At 40.0% G+C, this 15,555-nt stretch overlaps 1 protein-coding gene across 1 annotated transcript in view; it reads left to right on the top strand.

The window, feature by feature from the left end:
• The window catches only part of LOC108804367 (WD repeat-containing protein 38-like), a 47,731-nt gene extending 36,731 nt beyond the window's left edge, over positions 1-11,000 (top strand). The window contains exon 9 of the mRNA XM_018576078.1: positions 10,911-11,000. Within this exon, the coding sequence (XP_018431580.1) occupies positions 10,911-11,000 (90 nt within the window). The remainder of the gene's footprint in view (positions 1-10,910) is intronic.
• Positions 11,001-15,555: the final 4,555 nt, after the last annotated feature.

The following is a 15,555-nucleotide window of genomic DNA, read 5'->3' on the forward strand; positions in this document are numbered from 1 at the left end:
TCTTTCATTGTTAATAGTTGTGTGAGTTTTTTAATGAGTGTGAGTTTTTTTTTATGAAGCTATGCGTGTGTTTTTTGTGTGATATGCATAGTATTACATAGTATTTGAGGTTGAATAAAGACATATGTCCATCAAGTCCAACCCATTGTGTGTGTGTGTGTGGGTGTAAAGATCCTCGCGTCATCTCGTTTTTAGGAGTACTTGTACCCCTGTATATCTGTTTATGTGTTTTGTTTTTTTTAACCACTTCCAGCGGGTTCACGCCATCTGCTGAAAGTGGTTATACCAAGAACATGGCTGCTCCTGCAGCCGTGTTCTTGGTACTGTTTTAAACAGCCGGTGATTGCTGTTTAAATACAAGCGATCCGGCGTCTGTACAGGCGCTGGATTGCTTGTACAGTGCGATGCCGTGTCCCGCTAACACCCCCCCTCTGCGGCCCCCGGTGCCGCCATCAGCTTCCCAGGCTAATCTGACCCTCGTGTGAGCCTGGGACCGGCATGGCGGGTCTCCCCTGACAGATCGGAGCTAGCTGTGGATCGCTCCTCCGATCACTGGACCCGGGAGTGATGTGCATTACATCACTTCCGGTGTCACTGTGCACATTCTCTGGCTCCTAGAGCCAGTAGAACAAGCTGGTGAATCAGATCTCTGCCTCATCAGAGTATTTGGAGTCCCTAGTTGACATTGGGGGTCTGAAATACCCCTGGTGTCTCCATAAAGAGGACCTGTCACATTATATTTGCTATTACATAGGGGGCTTATTATCCCCTATGCAATAGCAATAAAGCTGAGTGTAAAAAAAAAAAATTTGTAAAAAATTAACCACTTGCTGACCAAGCCCCCCCTTCCTGGCCAGGCCATTTTTCAGTATTCAGTCGCTGCGATACTTTGACTGACATTTATTCCGTCATGCAACGCTGTACTGAAATGAGTTTAATACCATTTTTTGGGGACAGATAGAGCTTTCTTTTGGTGGTATTTAATCATCACTGGGGTTTTTATTTTTTACTATAGTAAGGAAAAATAACCGAAAGTTAAAAAAACATAACTGTTTCCCCTATATTAAATTATAAAACATTTATTACCCAATTTTTTGGTAAAATATAAAAGATGGGTTCATGTCAGATAAATAGACCCCAAACATGTCAAGCCTTAAATTTGCTTGCGTCCGCGAAACCTCAAAAAACGACAGTACCCAAAATTTGCCATAGGCAACGCTTTAAAAGCTTTTACCGCTCATCAGTTTAGTGTCATCAGTGATTGAGGGCACTAAAATGATTGCTCTCACTCCAATGTTCGCGGCGTTATGTAACATGTGGAGCGCAATTGTAATTTTCGCGTGCTGGCACATCAGCCGCGCAGTTACGTTTATCTGTGCGTATACGTGGGGGTGGCGAACATAAAAACATTATTTTTTTTTCACTTTTTTTATGTGTGACATTTATTTATTTATTTTTATACTTTAGGTTATTGCTATCACATAGGGGGCTAACAATCACCCTATGTGATAGCACAAGCACATTGACAGGTCCTCTTTATGGAGACATTAGGGGTCTCTAAGACCCCTGTCACCTGGGGACCCCCCCAAAAAAAAAGCTGATTAAGCAGAGATCTGCTCCACCAGCTTCTTCTCTGGCTATAGCAGCCAGAGAAATGACAGCTGAATGCAGAAGTAATGTATTAGACATCACTTCGGCATTCAGACATCGGAGGGAGATCAGCTAGGAGGAGGAAGATGCTGACCTCCCTCCCATCTTCCTCCTGACATTCTCCTGAGCTGGTCCCGGGCCGCAGATGGGGCAGGGGAGCTCGGGATTGAAGGTAAGGGTGCAGGAGGGGGGGACAGTGGGACGGGCGCGCGCAGAGCAGCATATACAAGCGATCGGACGGCTATTGAGCCGCCGATCGCTTGTATGTGTAACAGCCGCTAATGGCTGTTTGCAGTGGACAATGCTTTTTACAACGGCAAGCAGTTCAAGTAAGATAAAAAAATAAAAAACATTTTAAGGTCCCCTGCCCCCCACATACAACGCAAACACTCGTCGGATGCGAACATCTGAGTGAGAGCAATACTTTTAGGCCCATCAATCACTGTTAACACTAAACTGATGAGCTGTAAAAGTATTTAAAGCACCGCCTATGGGAAATTTTGGCTATTGTTTTTTGCGGTTTCACAGACGCACGCAATTTTAAGGCTTGACATGTTTGGTATCTATTTACCCGGTGTGACCCCATCTCTTATATTTTACCAAAATTGGGCATTATATTCTGTTTCTGTGCACTAAATTCTATGTTAGTGTATTGTATCCTAAAAATACTTGATTGATAAACATTTGCGCAAATACCGTGTGACATAAAAATCTGCAACTAGCATCTTTTATTCTTCAGGGCCCCTGCTTTCAGAAAAAATATATAATTTTACTGGTTACTGCAGGTGGGGCTTGCATATGGGCGGAGCACAAGGGGGCCCCATAATCTTGTATTGCTAGGGGGCCCCATGTGTTGTCAGTCCGCCCCTGAATACACCCCTAAACAATATAGGATACATGCATAAACCAGGGTGGGAAGTAGGCTTGCTGTCCTGGAAGATTCATAGAAATCCCCTTACCGGTAAGTTCTAACGGAACATTTCTCCATTCATCTTCCAGGACAGCAACCTGAGAAGATAAGCAAGCACCACAAATAGAGCAAGCCTACCTCATTAGGGTGAGACAACTGCCTGAAGCACCTTACGACCAAAAGCAAGATCTTGTTGCGACAGCAGCCCTACTTGATGAAGACGTCTTGTCTCGACCAAACAGCTGCTCTGCAGATCTGCTCCACCGATGCCCCAAGCTTTTTCTACCCAAGATGTAGCCAATGATCTGGTAGAATGGGCTCTAATTGCGGAAGGTACTTCCTGACCTACCAAAACAATAACCTGCCTAATCCATCTGGCTAAAGAAGGTTTAGAAGCCTGCAGGCCCTTCCTTACTCCCGCAAAAGTATGAATAGGCAGCTAGATTTTCTGAAAGATCTAGATAATTCTAAAAAATTAATCAAACAACATCTGACATCAAGAGTATGAAATACCTCCTCTCTAGGGTCTCTTGGGTCTTCACAAAAGGAAGGAAGGACAATCCCTTGTGACCTATGAAAATGTGTGGCAACAGTCCATCTGATCTTTTATGTTACCTGCATCTTCAAAAGATAGGTCCCCTTTTTTAGAAACCTGTGCCAATGCTGCATCCAATTTGGGACATTTAAAATATTTCTCTTCCTCCTCCTTGCCAAAGGGAAATCCTTGTTTCCATGATCTAAATGCCAGAAATTTCCTTTCTGGCTCTTTCCATTCACCAGCTATCAATTCTTTCAAAGACTGATGAATAGGAAATACTCTTCCCACTAGCTCTACACCCCTGTATACTCTATCTTGCACTGGCGGATCCGGAATCTGCTAAGTCGCATATATGGCTTGCAATAAATAATCCATATCCTCTAAAGGAAATAAATGCTTGGAAATGCTTAGACTCTATGTCTTTGTCTAAGGTCTCCCCTTTCTCCAAAGAACTATCTGAACTGGAATTGGAATTACAATCCTTCCTGTCCAAATCTTCCTGGACAGGATTTGATTTAGCTTGCAAACCAGAAGGACCGGGCATGACTGGAAAAGAGGGAGCAGATGAAGTTGGCAACATTTGAGCTACGACACTTTTAAAAGACTGCATTGTAGCCACCATCTCAGACCAATGGAATAAAAAAAAAAACCTACATAAAATTAGAAGATTCACTAGCTAACAATCTCTCAATGCATAAATCACACAAGGGTTTTGCATAACCAGCAGGAAGTTTAACATTACAATTGCCACAGCATTTTTTAATCTGTTTAGATAGCTGGGGCAGAAAGTGAAACAGAACTGAGAGGTGTCCATCTCTCAGATGAAGAGGGATCCTAGGCAAAAAAGAAACAAATAACATGAACCTAGAAACAAAACTTCTCCTTAAGTTCCTCGACCCTTACACCATATCACTCAGGCAACATGGAATGGGTACACTCACCGCACCCTTCGACCTGGAGACAGTGTCCGCCTGCTTGCTCTCTTCCTCTATTAGAGCTGCTCGGCGTCTGTTCCCCCTTACTGCTGTCCTGGTCAGGATAGGAGACCACGTTCCCCGTGTCTCAACGCAGAGATCGCACAGCGGAAGTGATGTAAGTGCCGGCCGCCGGAAAAGACGGCATCCCGTTCTGAAAACGAGACCTGGAGCGCAGACACCTCCCCCAGAAACAAACGTGACATGGACTTGGGCGGTAGGAAACACAATCTAAAACTGAGGGACGAGGGAAGTGGGAGGGCTTTTTAACTGTTTCAATTGTGTTTCCTGTAGAAGGAGGAACCAATCATCTTTCAGGTTGCTGTCCTGGAAGATGATTGGAGAAATTCTTTAAATATATTAATAGTAAAAAAATCAGGTCTGAGCATGAAGGCCGCTTAAATTTAAGATAACTCAGAGTTGCTAACTGGGGACAAAGAGAAATCTATTAAATACTTTCTTCAGCTCTGTACACACCAAAGAACAGAATGTAACTCAAGTCAATAATGGGGATGGCAGTGCCATAGCCTCTAATGAACTATTGACTATTGGCTGACTATTGATATGGTCGAGAAACAGTTAGACAAAATGAAGGTGAACAAAGCACCGGACCGTATGGCTTACACATGCGTGCCCTCAAATAATTGAGCTGTATAATTTCAAAGCCATTGCAATTTTGTAATTTTAAAGTGTAATTGTAATTTTTAGAGACTGGCTTGGTACCAATGGATTGGCACAAGGCCAATGTGGTGCCTATATTTAAAAAGGGATCAAAGTCTTTACCAAGTAATTACAAACCTGTAAGCTAAACTTCAATAGTTGGGAAGATACATGAAAGTTTGATCAAGGATCACATGCACTTGGTTTTGCTTGAAAATAATATTATAAGCAATAGTCAGCACGGATTCACAAAAGACAGAAGTTGTCAAAAAAATACTTTCTTTTTATGAGGAAGTGATTAATAAACTGGACAGAGGATTGGCTGTGGATATAGTATACTTGGACTTTGCAAAAGCATTTGACACAGTTTCCCACATGTGGCTAATGTATAAGTTAAAGTGACATTAAACCCTCAGATTTTTTGACATAACAATACTGTAATGTGTGCCTTACTGTAATCCATGGTTGTTTCCCTTCTCTTTGCTGCTCTTCCTTTTAAATCTGTATCTGTTCTCATGCTCTGCAGAACTTCTGTTTTACAGCAGACTGCCTTGTCTCAGGAATGGATACACGGTGCCTGTGTATCGGTTTGTATAGGCTTGTAACCTGAGCCAGCACTACAGGAAGAGGCCCTGAGCTGAAAAGGGAAGTTCTCCCCAAGCATGAAAAGACATGAGGATTTAAAAGGAAGAGAAGCAAAGAGAAGGGAAACAACCATGGAATACAGAAAGGCACACATTACAGTATTGGTTTATGTTAAAAAATCTGAGGGTTTAATGTCACTTTAAGGTCAGTAGGTAATAGAGTATTCAATCTGTAATTGGATAGAAAACTGGCTTAAAGATCGTATTCAAAGAGTGGTGATCAACGATTCATACTCTGAATGGACTGAGGTTGTTAATGGTGTCACCCAGGGTTCAGTGTTGGGCCCGTCACTGTTTAATCTTTTTATAAATGACAGAGTTGGGGATTAAGAGTACTATTTCTGTGTTTGCAGATGACACCAAGTTATGTAGTGGAATACAGTCCTTACAGGATGTCTCCAACTTACAAGCAGATCTGAATGCACTGTTTGATTGGGCATCTTTTTGGCAAATGAGGTTTAATGTTGATGAATGTAAAGTTATGCACTTTGGTACTAAAAACATATATGCTTCATACGCTCTAGTGGGAGTATGTTTGGGGGCATAGATGAATTAGTGCAGGGGTCAGCAACCTTTTACACACCGAGTGCCATTTTTGCAACCATCAGACAACCGAGTGCCATTGAACAATAGTGCACCATGGTATTAGCAAATTTCAGATTTTGTACTCATAGTTGTACTGCTAATAATAAGTTAAACTCACTAATTATTTGAATGTGTTTATCTTGCCGTTAGCAGCACAACTGTAAGTGAAAACATTTTATAACTATTGCACACACAAAATATATTTACATGTACTAAAAAAGTAAACATGTGCTGGGCACAATGCTATTCAACCTGTTTATGAACGATATTGGGGAGGGTGTGAATAGCCATGTTTCAGTGTTTGCTGTGATATTCAGTGATACGAAAATCGGGAGGGTAATAGAAACAGACTTAGACAATATAACCTTACAGGAGGACCTGGATAAAATAGGGGAGTGGGCAACTATATGGCAGGTGAGGTTTAATGTTGATAAATGCAAAGTAATGCACTTTGGGAATAAAAATAGTCAAATGGGCTATACAATTATGGGTATGCCACTAGGGAAGTCAGAAATGGAAAAAGATTTGGGGGTCATTGTAGACCACAGACTGAATAATAGCTTGCAGTGCCAGGCTGCTGTAAGCAAATCAAGTAGAGTCCTGTATTGTGCCACTTTACACATCACTGGTTCGGCCTCATCTGGGGTATGCGGTCCAGTTTTGGTCACCAGTCCCCAGAAAGGATGTACTTAAGCTGGAAAGAGTCCAGCAGAGGGCAACCAAACTCATTAAGGTGATGGAGGACCAGAGCTATGAGACAAGGCTACTAAATTTAAATATGTTCTCGTTGAAAGGAGATTAAGGGGGGACATGATTTTCTATGTACAACATGTTCAATGGTGATAGCAACATTAGCAACAAACTCTTTAGGATAACTCCATAACAAAGACTAGAGGCCACCACCTAAAATTGGTGGAGAAAAAATTTCAGCGCGAAGGGGGTACTTCTCAGTTATAGCGGTTAGGGTCTGGATCTCGCTGCCAGAGGAAGTGATTTCAGCTAAGAGTGTGGAATCGTTCAAGAAACTTTTGGACGATTTCCTGAGGGACCATAATATACAGGGGTACAGGTACTCTTAAGATGAGATGACACAGGGACCTATACATACGCACACATTAGCAGAACCATACACATGCACGCAATAGGTTGGACTTATGTCTTTATTCAACCTCAAATACTATGTAACTATGATGGAGAAAGATTTTGGTGTACTGGTAGACCATAGACTCAACAATAGCATGCAATGTCAAACCGCAGTTTCTAAATCAAGCAAAATACTTTCTTGTATTAAAAGGGGGTATAGACTCCAGAGATAGAGACATAATCCTGCCCCTGTACAACGCATTAGTAAGACCTCACCTGGAATATGCAGTTCAGTTTTGGACACCAGTTCACAAAAAGGATCTTGTGGAACTGGAGAAAGTGCAGTTAAGGGCAACTAAACTCATAAGAGGCATGGAGGAGCTCAGCTATGAGGAAGCTATTAGCTGACCTGAATTTGTTCTCTCTGAAGAGGTGATTAAGGGGGGACATGATCACCATGTATAAATACATAAATGGTCCATATACGGAGATTGGTTTATTTTTCACTTTAAGGTCACTGCAAAGGAAAAGGGAGCACTCCCGGAGGAAAAGAAGTTTAACCCCTCAGTGACAGATGACATACACTGTACGTCCCCGCCACTAACTGCCCAAATGACTGATCATGTACACTGTACGTGATCAGCTATTTGGGGCTCTGTAATGATGGTAACCCCTGAGAATCAGTGGTTACCGTTCATTAATGGATGTCTCAGTATTGAGACATCCATTAATGAGAGTTAAGCTTTTTCAGACACCTGATCCCTTTCAAGAATCGGGTGTCTGACAGTGAGAGCAGAGCGGTGTTTACAGCTTTGCAGTCACTCTTTGACAGCTGGTATAGACCCGGATTAGGAAATCCCGATGTATACCGGCTTTTTTTCTAAAGTTTCGGCAATAGAAGCATTTAGCTACATGTTTCTTTTGCTGAAAGCAAAAAAAAATGCAATACATACATTCATTTATTTGTCCCTTATTTTTATTTTTTTTACACTTTTCACTATTTATTTTTTTTACACTTTTTTTAAACTTAAAAATTTTATTTTATTTATTTAATTATATCAAGCAGTCATTGTGAATTAATCTCACTCTTACTGCTTGATAAATTAATACATTTTTGGTTATTATTAGGCTGCTTCAAACTTCAGAACAGCCGATAATAAGTTAGTGACACTGATCCTGCAGCAGTTCAGGATTCAGCTGTCACTAAAGGTTTTCTGATTGTTGCAACAACGGTCAGCAAACTGAAACATTCTTCTTTCAGGAATAGATACATTGTGTGTCTATTTCTGAAAGTCAAAGATAAAAAAAAAAAAAGCCAGTATAGCTTGAGAGAGATATCTCTCTCGATTTATACGAGCTGTCAGAATGCCGGCAAAAGCCGGCATGTGTGTCCGCTCTGCTGTGACTCTCAGACACCCGATATTAAGGTATCGGGTGTCTGAAAAAGGTTAACCCTTTCATTAATGGATGCCTAGATAGTTAGACAGCGGTTACCAGCCTTCTAGTGCAGCAAATAACTTGTCACATACAGAGTACGTGACGAGTCATTTGGTCCCTTTGTGGCGGGACGTACAGTCTCCCGTCACGAAGGGGTTAAGCACCAGTATATTAAGCGCCAGAGATTGTTGATCCAGGGAATATCCGATTGCCTTATGGGATCAGGAAGGAATTTATTACCCCTGTTGGAGCAAATTGAACTATGCTTTATAGGGGATTTTTTGCCTTCCTATGGATCAACAGTGGGTAACTGTGGGCATAGCGTTCTGTTTTAGGTTTTCCTTTATTTTTTTTCTCTCATCTCTAAAGGCTGAACTCGATGGACTTTTTCAACCTATGTAACTATGACTCATTTAATGCTTTTCTATAACTGAAAGTCATTCAGCAGCATCTAGGTTAATTCAGTCTGGAAGCATGTCCCCTAACTAGAAATTTCTGCATTCTAGGTCTGTTTAGCCCAGTTTTCTGCAGTTAAAGGCACCTAAATGAAACTAAGCCCGTCAAAAACTAACCACAGGAAAAATTGGTCTGGAAAGCATAAAGATGTTTATACTTACCAGGTAACGTCTCTTGTGTTTAAACGCAGCTGACTAGTGTGCATGAGGTCTTAGGCCCCGTTCACATTGCGCGATTCGCATTTTGCGCAATATCGCGCGATTTGCCGCGCGATATTGCGCAAATGCTTGCATTGAGCAAGCTAGAATCGCGGCAAAATCCGCTCCAAAAAGGGTCCTGCTGTAGCGACACACGACCCGTGACAGCAGGACCCTTTGCCCCATTGAGATGCATTGAAGAGCAATATCGCGCGGTAAATAGCCGCGATATCGCTGGAATTACCGCGCGATAAATCGCTCAATGTGAACGGGACCTAAGAGACAGATGACCGCCTCTGGATACAAGCAGCTATGGGCAAGGCCAGGTGGCGCAATTTTGCACTTTGCCTCAGGCAACAAAAAGGCAAGGAACACCCCTAGATAGGGGGAAAAGGAAGGGAAATCTCTCCCATCTCGGTGATCAAGCCGGTGTTGGGTGAAATGCATTAGAGAGGCAGTCCCAGGCTGGGCTGCAGTGTGTTATGTCCAATGTCAATAAAAGTGAACAAGGTCTGACATCATCGGCGCATGGATTTCTGTTCTGCTAAGCTCTGATATGTGATTTAAGGTGGGATGGCAGCTTTATTATTCTGTGCTGTGCAACTTCCTTTTTCTATCAGAGACGGTAAGGGCACTAAGGAATAAAGAGAACCTACATTGCACATTTGTGGTGCAGAAGGTTGTGTTCCCAGAAAAACCAGATAAACAAGGTTATATGCAGTTATGTTGCCTGGTGCACTACAGCTTTGTCTGCAAGAAAATTAAATTACTTAGCAAGAACACTGCGCATCTGTATGCATTTCAGGGTCAATATGCATTTCAAGCCTTAAAAAACCTTAACATAAGCCTGTCACTAGTATAACTGAACAAAACACCCTGCAACACTAAACCACAGGTATCAAGTGGTAATTGGACATCTTCAAGAGCAACCCATATGCACTAAAGCCCAGGGCATGATAATATGCAAATTTCCAAACATTCCAGTAGTGTTGAGAACCCCCCTGCTTCCTATTCTTCCATGTGGCCTATCTATATGATGAGCAGCAGTACTGACCATTAGAAAGGTGTGGAGGGCCAGCTATCAGCCTTACCAGAGAAAAAAAAAACTATGAAAATGCCACAGTGTTCTGGGCGCTCAGTGTGCTCTAGAAAACATATAAAGGTTTAAGCAGGTACCATTGGGGTGCTGCAATCAGTATAGTACTGACAGGCATAATTTGACTTAGGTTTTGCAGAGTTTTTCAAAACATTGAGTAAATGGAAAATACAGCAAAAGGGTATAACCTTGAAAGTAAAAAAGGCTTTCTTTATATATCAAAGATTTCTTATTTTAAGTGCCATCCAATATAAAAAAAATCCTATATATGTATAGATAAAAAAAGCTGTGGAGATCTGAATAAAGCTTTTGAATCTATGCATATACTGTATACAATTTTTAATTCTCAGTGGCAATTAAAAAAAAAAAAATGATATTTTTGATATATAAAGAAACCCTTTTCTTGTTTGATTTATACAGCCTTTTTGTTTACTTGTCTGTATGTTGTTTTGGAGGATATCCAAAGTTTTCAAGGGTATACACCTTTTTGCTAAGTTTTTTAAGTCAGGATATAACTCAGTTTATTTGTTTTTTTTCTTTTTCCTCCCTCCCTCTTTAGTTTTCCCCCTTTTCTGTTAGTCTTTAGGTATATATTTTAAATATACCCGATAGCTTCTACTGTCAATGAACCAAGATGACTGGTAATTACTTTGCACTAACATTTTTTTTTTTTATTGCAGGGAATGCAAGAAATTACCCATACTTGTATATTTTCCCCTAAGGGCACTCTGCTGCTAATTGGATCCATGGGATTTTATGAATCAGATTGAAGCATGTTATGAAGGGATGTGAAGCCAATCTTTTAGTTACAATGCACACTACCCCTGAATTTCTGGTTCAGAGAACATAGACTTTAGGATCAGGCAGCAGTCTTAAATGTGATTCTACTTTTAAAAAATGCAATCTAGCTGCATTTAGGAAACATAAGTGCTTTGCTTTCTAAAAAACAAAATTGGAACACATGTATAAAGTTTAAGGTTAACCAATGCTTTGCTTATGCAGTTTAGAATCAATGTCCAGCATAGGCTTGCCTACCTGTCATTGCACGTAGGTGCCCTGCATGGGCAAATCGCAGGTTCTCATTAAACTTTGTATAGAGCAGTTAGAATTTCTGTCACCTTCTTTTTAGCTGTTATCCCACTTTGGAGAGCAATTATTCTATTTGTCCTGGTGACACTGAAACTGAGGAGTTATCCAAAATTTGCACAGGTATAGATGGGAAATTAACCAGTGTGGCTACTGGTTTCAGTGACAACTGTGTAACAGGGGCTTTCCTTGATTTTGGAAATATTTCCTCTCACTTCCTGTTGTGCATAAGGGACAGGAAGTAAAGGGATCTCTCACCAGCGAGACACAGATGGTAAAAAAAGAACAATTAACTCCCCATCTACTTAACGCAGCTAAATCCTCATTGCACTGAAAATTCCCCTTTAATCCCCTTATTAAAGATTGGTTAATTAAAATTGGCTATTTATGACTAATGGAAGAGTTGACCCACTCCGTACATGATTGCTCAGGTAAATTTGAAGCAATCTGATGCCCTTGGCTCGAGTTTAAGGAACAATCGCTTTATTTGCAAATTATATCCTATCCTTGCCCCTGGGATATGTTGTTTGATCTTGACTTGCGTTTTTAAAATGACTGGGGATGCAACTTGTATGTTTTCTACGGCTTGTTACATTATGGGGTTCTGTGTCCAGCCTATTTCTTATTTCTCCCTTCTTGCTTTTTCTTCCTGCTTCTCCTGGCCTTTTCTTCTTCTATTACCCCACCCCCCTCTACATAAATTCACATTCGACACTTCTTGATCATAACGATGTTATCCATCTTTGCTTTTAATTAACACCTCTTAAAGAAATGGCTTTACTACTGTGAACCGGGCTTGATTATTTTACTTGTATCAACAACTTTTTTAATACGTTTTGTATGTGAAAATCTTTAATAAACTTTGAATAACATTAAAAAAAGAACAAAGGTTTTACACATTCCTCAAAATGTTTTGATTTAGATGAGCAATCCTGATTCCATTCCTGCTTCCTTCTCCAGCTTTATAATTATTGTATACTGTAAATAAGCTCAATCTGTAGTTCGCACTAATGAGGGCAGTGATCTATGGTCTGATGAGGCACTGCAGCACTTCGGAATGTGGCACATGCACAGGAAGTAGTAAAATCTCTTGTAACATGTACCGGAAGATGACATGATGTAAACTGGATATTGTAATGTGTATGCACTGGGCTGACAGTAAAAAAAAACTATATTGTTATTGTGTTTCACTTGGCATGCGTTGAATGGAAATCACTGAATCACTGTTCTGGCCCTGAGAAGATATAGAAGTGCAAACTATAAATAAAAGCAATTGTCACTTCACACATTTTTTTTGTTATAGTGCAGGCACCCACATTTACAGTATATAATACAGATGCTGTAGGAGGGGAGGTGGTAGTAGAATTGCATAGTAGACTTAAAATTCTCCATTAATGTTAAAGTGGACTTGATAAACTAACAATTAAGGTTAGAAATATGCCATATACTTCCCCATTTACACAAAGTGCTATGAATACTGTATTGTCTTCCTCATTCCTTCCTCAAAGTGTATTAGTTATTTTATATTAAACCTCCATTATAATATTTAAAGAGCCTTTACATCTTTTGTATTATTAATTATATATGTTTACAATACACTCACACTTCTGCTTTATAGAGTATGATGATACTAAATAAAAGAAAAAATGACTGCACATGTATGTATTGACATGGACCTGCACTACTGTGGTGGAGCATCCGGCCAACAAGAGTGTCAAGTGTAACACTTTGTTTATGTCAAGAGTGATAGAAATGGATAGGTAGCTTGCGATGTAAAAGTAGCAATGTTGTTGGATTTATAGATAAAGACCGATACCACACCCCAATGAAAAGTCAAGTCACAGTCAAAAAATTACAATAGTGGTTTGTTTTTTTAGGTATCGGTAAGAGAACTCATATTGGATAAATAAAAAAGCAAAATGTATTCACTAGTAGTGGCCACAGAGCCTCTAAGTGTATTGACCAGTAATTTGGGTTGCTCCACTGCAGTCAATGATCAGCTATTGTTTGCTCCATATGCCAAAAATGAAGTTCTTCTGTGTTTGTTCAAATCATTGTTTGGACCTAGTATAAAAATAATGAATGTTTATGTGTAACAGAATTGAATAGAATGATATCCAATATCTGTTGTATAATATTTCAGATTTATCTGTGGTTTCTAAAGCGTGATAGCGAAACGCATTGAAAATGGCTTACAGTGAGACTAACTAAACCAAAGAAGATATGAAATTGATGTACTTTTTGTATTTCTTGTAAATCTGGTTATACTAGGGCACTGATTCACTATAATGTGAAGCAATCACATTTATGTAGCTTCTAACTCCATGGCAGAGAATGTCCCATCCACAATTAATTGAGCTGGTGGGTGTTAGTGACAGTTCTGTGCAGGTTTGGGCGAACTCCGATGAACTGGGTTTGCACCAAGCCTCCAAACATCATTGGAACATAATTAATCACCTGGGCAATCAACTGTAGGCATATCAATTATAAACCATAAAATATAGCTGCAAGCAGCAATAAAGGTGGCCAAGCAGTAGAGCCGGTCATAGCGCATGAGAAGATATTGTAGTTGGAGAGAAAAAAAATACATGATTTTATGAATTATAAAAAAATTCAAATTCAAAATGGCCGCCGACCTTGGTGAACTCTGGAAGCCAAATTGTATTTGGCAGTTATGACGTTGAGTTATCATATGTATAACAAGTTTAACATACTTCACTAGTGATATAAATGCACATTTATGCAATTGGATGCAATGTCAAAAAGTGATTGGCTTGTGGCAGCCATATTGATTTTGGGATGGGGCCTGGTTTTACAACCGTGGTAGTAGAGGTCGCCCTGGATATATGTGGAAAGTTTTATGTTATTCTGATAAATGGTTTTAGAGTTTAAGCTGTTTGCAGAATACTGCACAATCCAAAATGGCTGCCAAACCATGGGGGTCACATGACTTGTAATAAACATATATAAGTGCAGAACTGAGCTTATCATCACCCAGAAATTTGTATATCTGTAGCCTTAGCGGTTATGAAAAAACAGATGGTTTACACAAACCTATTTTTGACAGTTTTCAAACAAGATGGCCGCCAGAGCATGCGACCTATGACCTTTATGTTGACAAAGATTAAACACAACACCGTTCTTTACCATTGGGCCAAATTTCATGAGTTTTTACATAACAGTGTGGCAATAATTAGCATTTGAAAAAAGAAGCATCAAAATTATAGAAATATTTATCAAATTTGACACAATTCAATATGGCCACCAAAACATGTGACCAATTGACTTGTAATGATCAGTTATGAGTATAAGGCTCACCATAACTTCAAGCAGCAATTTGTAGATCTGTAGCTTTACTAGTTCCTGAGAAACAGATGTTTGAATATGCAGCTGAATATAATCAACTAAAACAAGATGGCTGCCAGGCAATGTGTCCTATGACCTTTATGTTGCAGAAGATTAGGCATAGCACAGAGGTCTACCATTGGGCCAAGTTGCATCAGTTATTGAGTAACAGTGTGCCAATTAGAGGCTTTTGAAAAAAAGGCCATAAAAATAATTACACTATCTAAACATGATTGGCTTGCACCGGCCATTTTGATTGTGGGATCGGGCCAGTTTCTACAACCGTGGCAGAAGAGGTCGGCCTGGACATATGTGCAAAGTTTGGAGTTATTCTGATATATGGTTTCAGACTTTAAGTTGTTGGCAGAATATTGCACAATCCAAAATGGCGGCCAAACAATGTGACCAATAGAGCTATAATGAGCACATGTGGCAACAGAGCAAAGCATAAGCTCACAGAGCAAGTTGAACATCTGTAGCTTTAGCGGTTCTGGAGATGCAGGTTTCTGAATAGTTCACAAAAATCATCACAAAAACCAAGATGGCTGCCACATCATGTGACCTATGACCTTTATATTATAATACGCTCTGCAGAGTGCAGGGCTGTACCACTGTGCAAAGTTTCATGAGTTTTTGAATTACTGAGCTCTTGTTGCAGGCATTTGAATAAAGCGGCAAAATAATAATAAAAATAATAATAATAATCAGCACAATAACAAGGTGTCCTTGCAACTTGGTTGCTTGGCCACCTAATAATAATAATCTTACTAATAACAATAGGTGTCCTTGCAACTTCATTGCTTGGCCACCTAATTAGCAATCACAAGCTATGCTAATAGAAAGTAGTTCAGCTATAGAAATTAAACCTTGTATCTAAATATTTACCCCAAATTT

Source organism: Nanorana parkeri, unplaced genomic scaffold (genome assembly GCF_000935625.1).
Source record: "Nanorana parkeri isolate BGI_ZX_2015 unplaced genomic scaffold, ASM93562v1 scaffold56, whole genome shotgun sequence".
In the NCBI taxonomy this organism is placed as follows: domain Eukaryota; kingdom Metazoa; phylum Chordata; class Amphibia; order Anura; family Dicroglossidae; genus Nanorana; species Nanorana parkeri.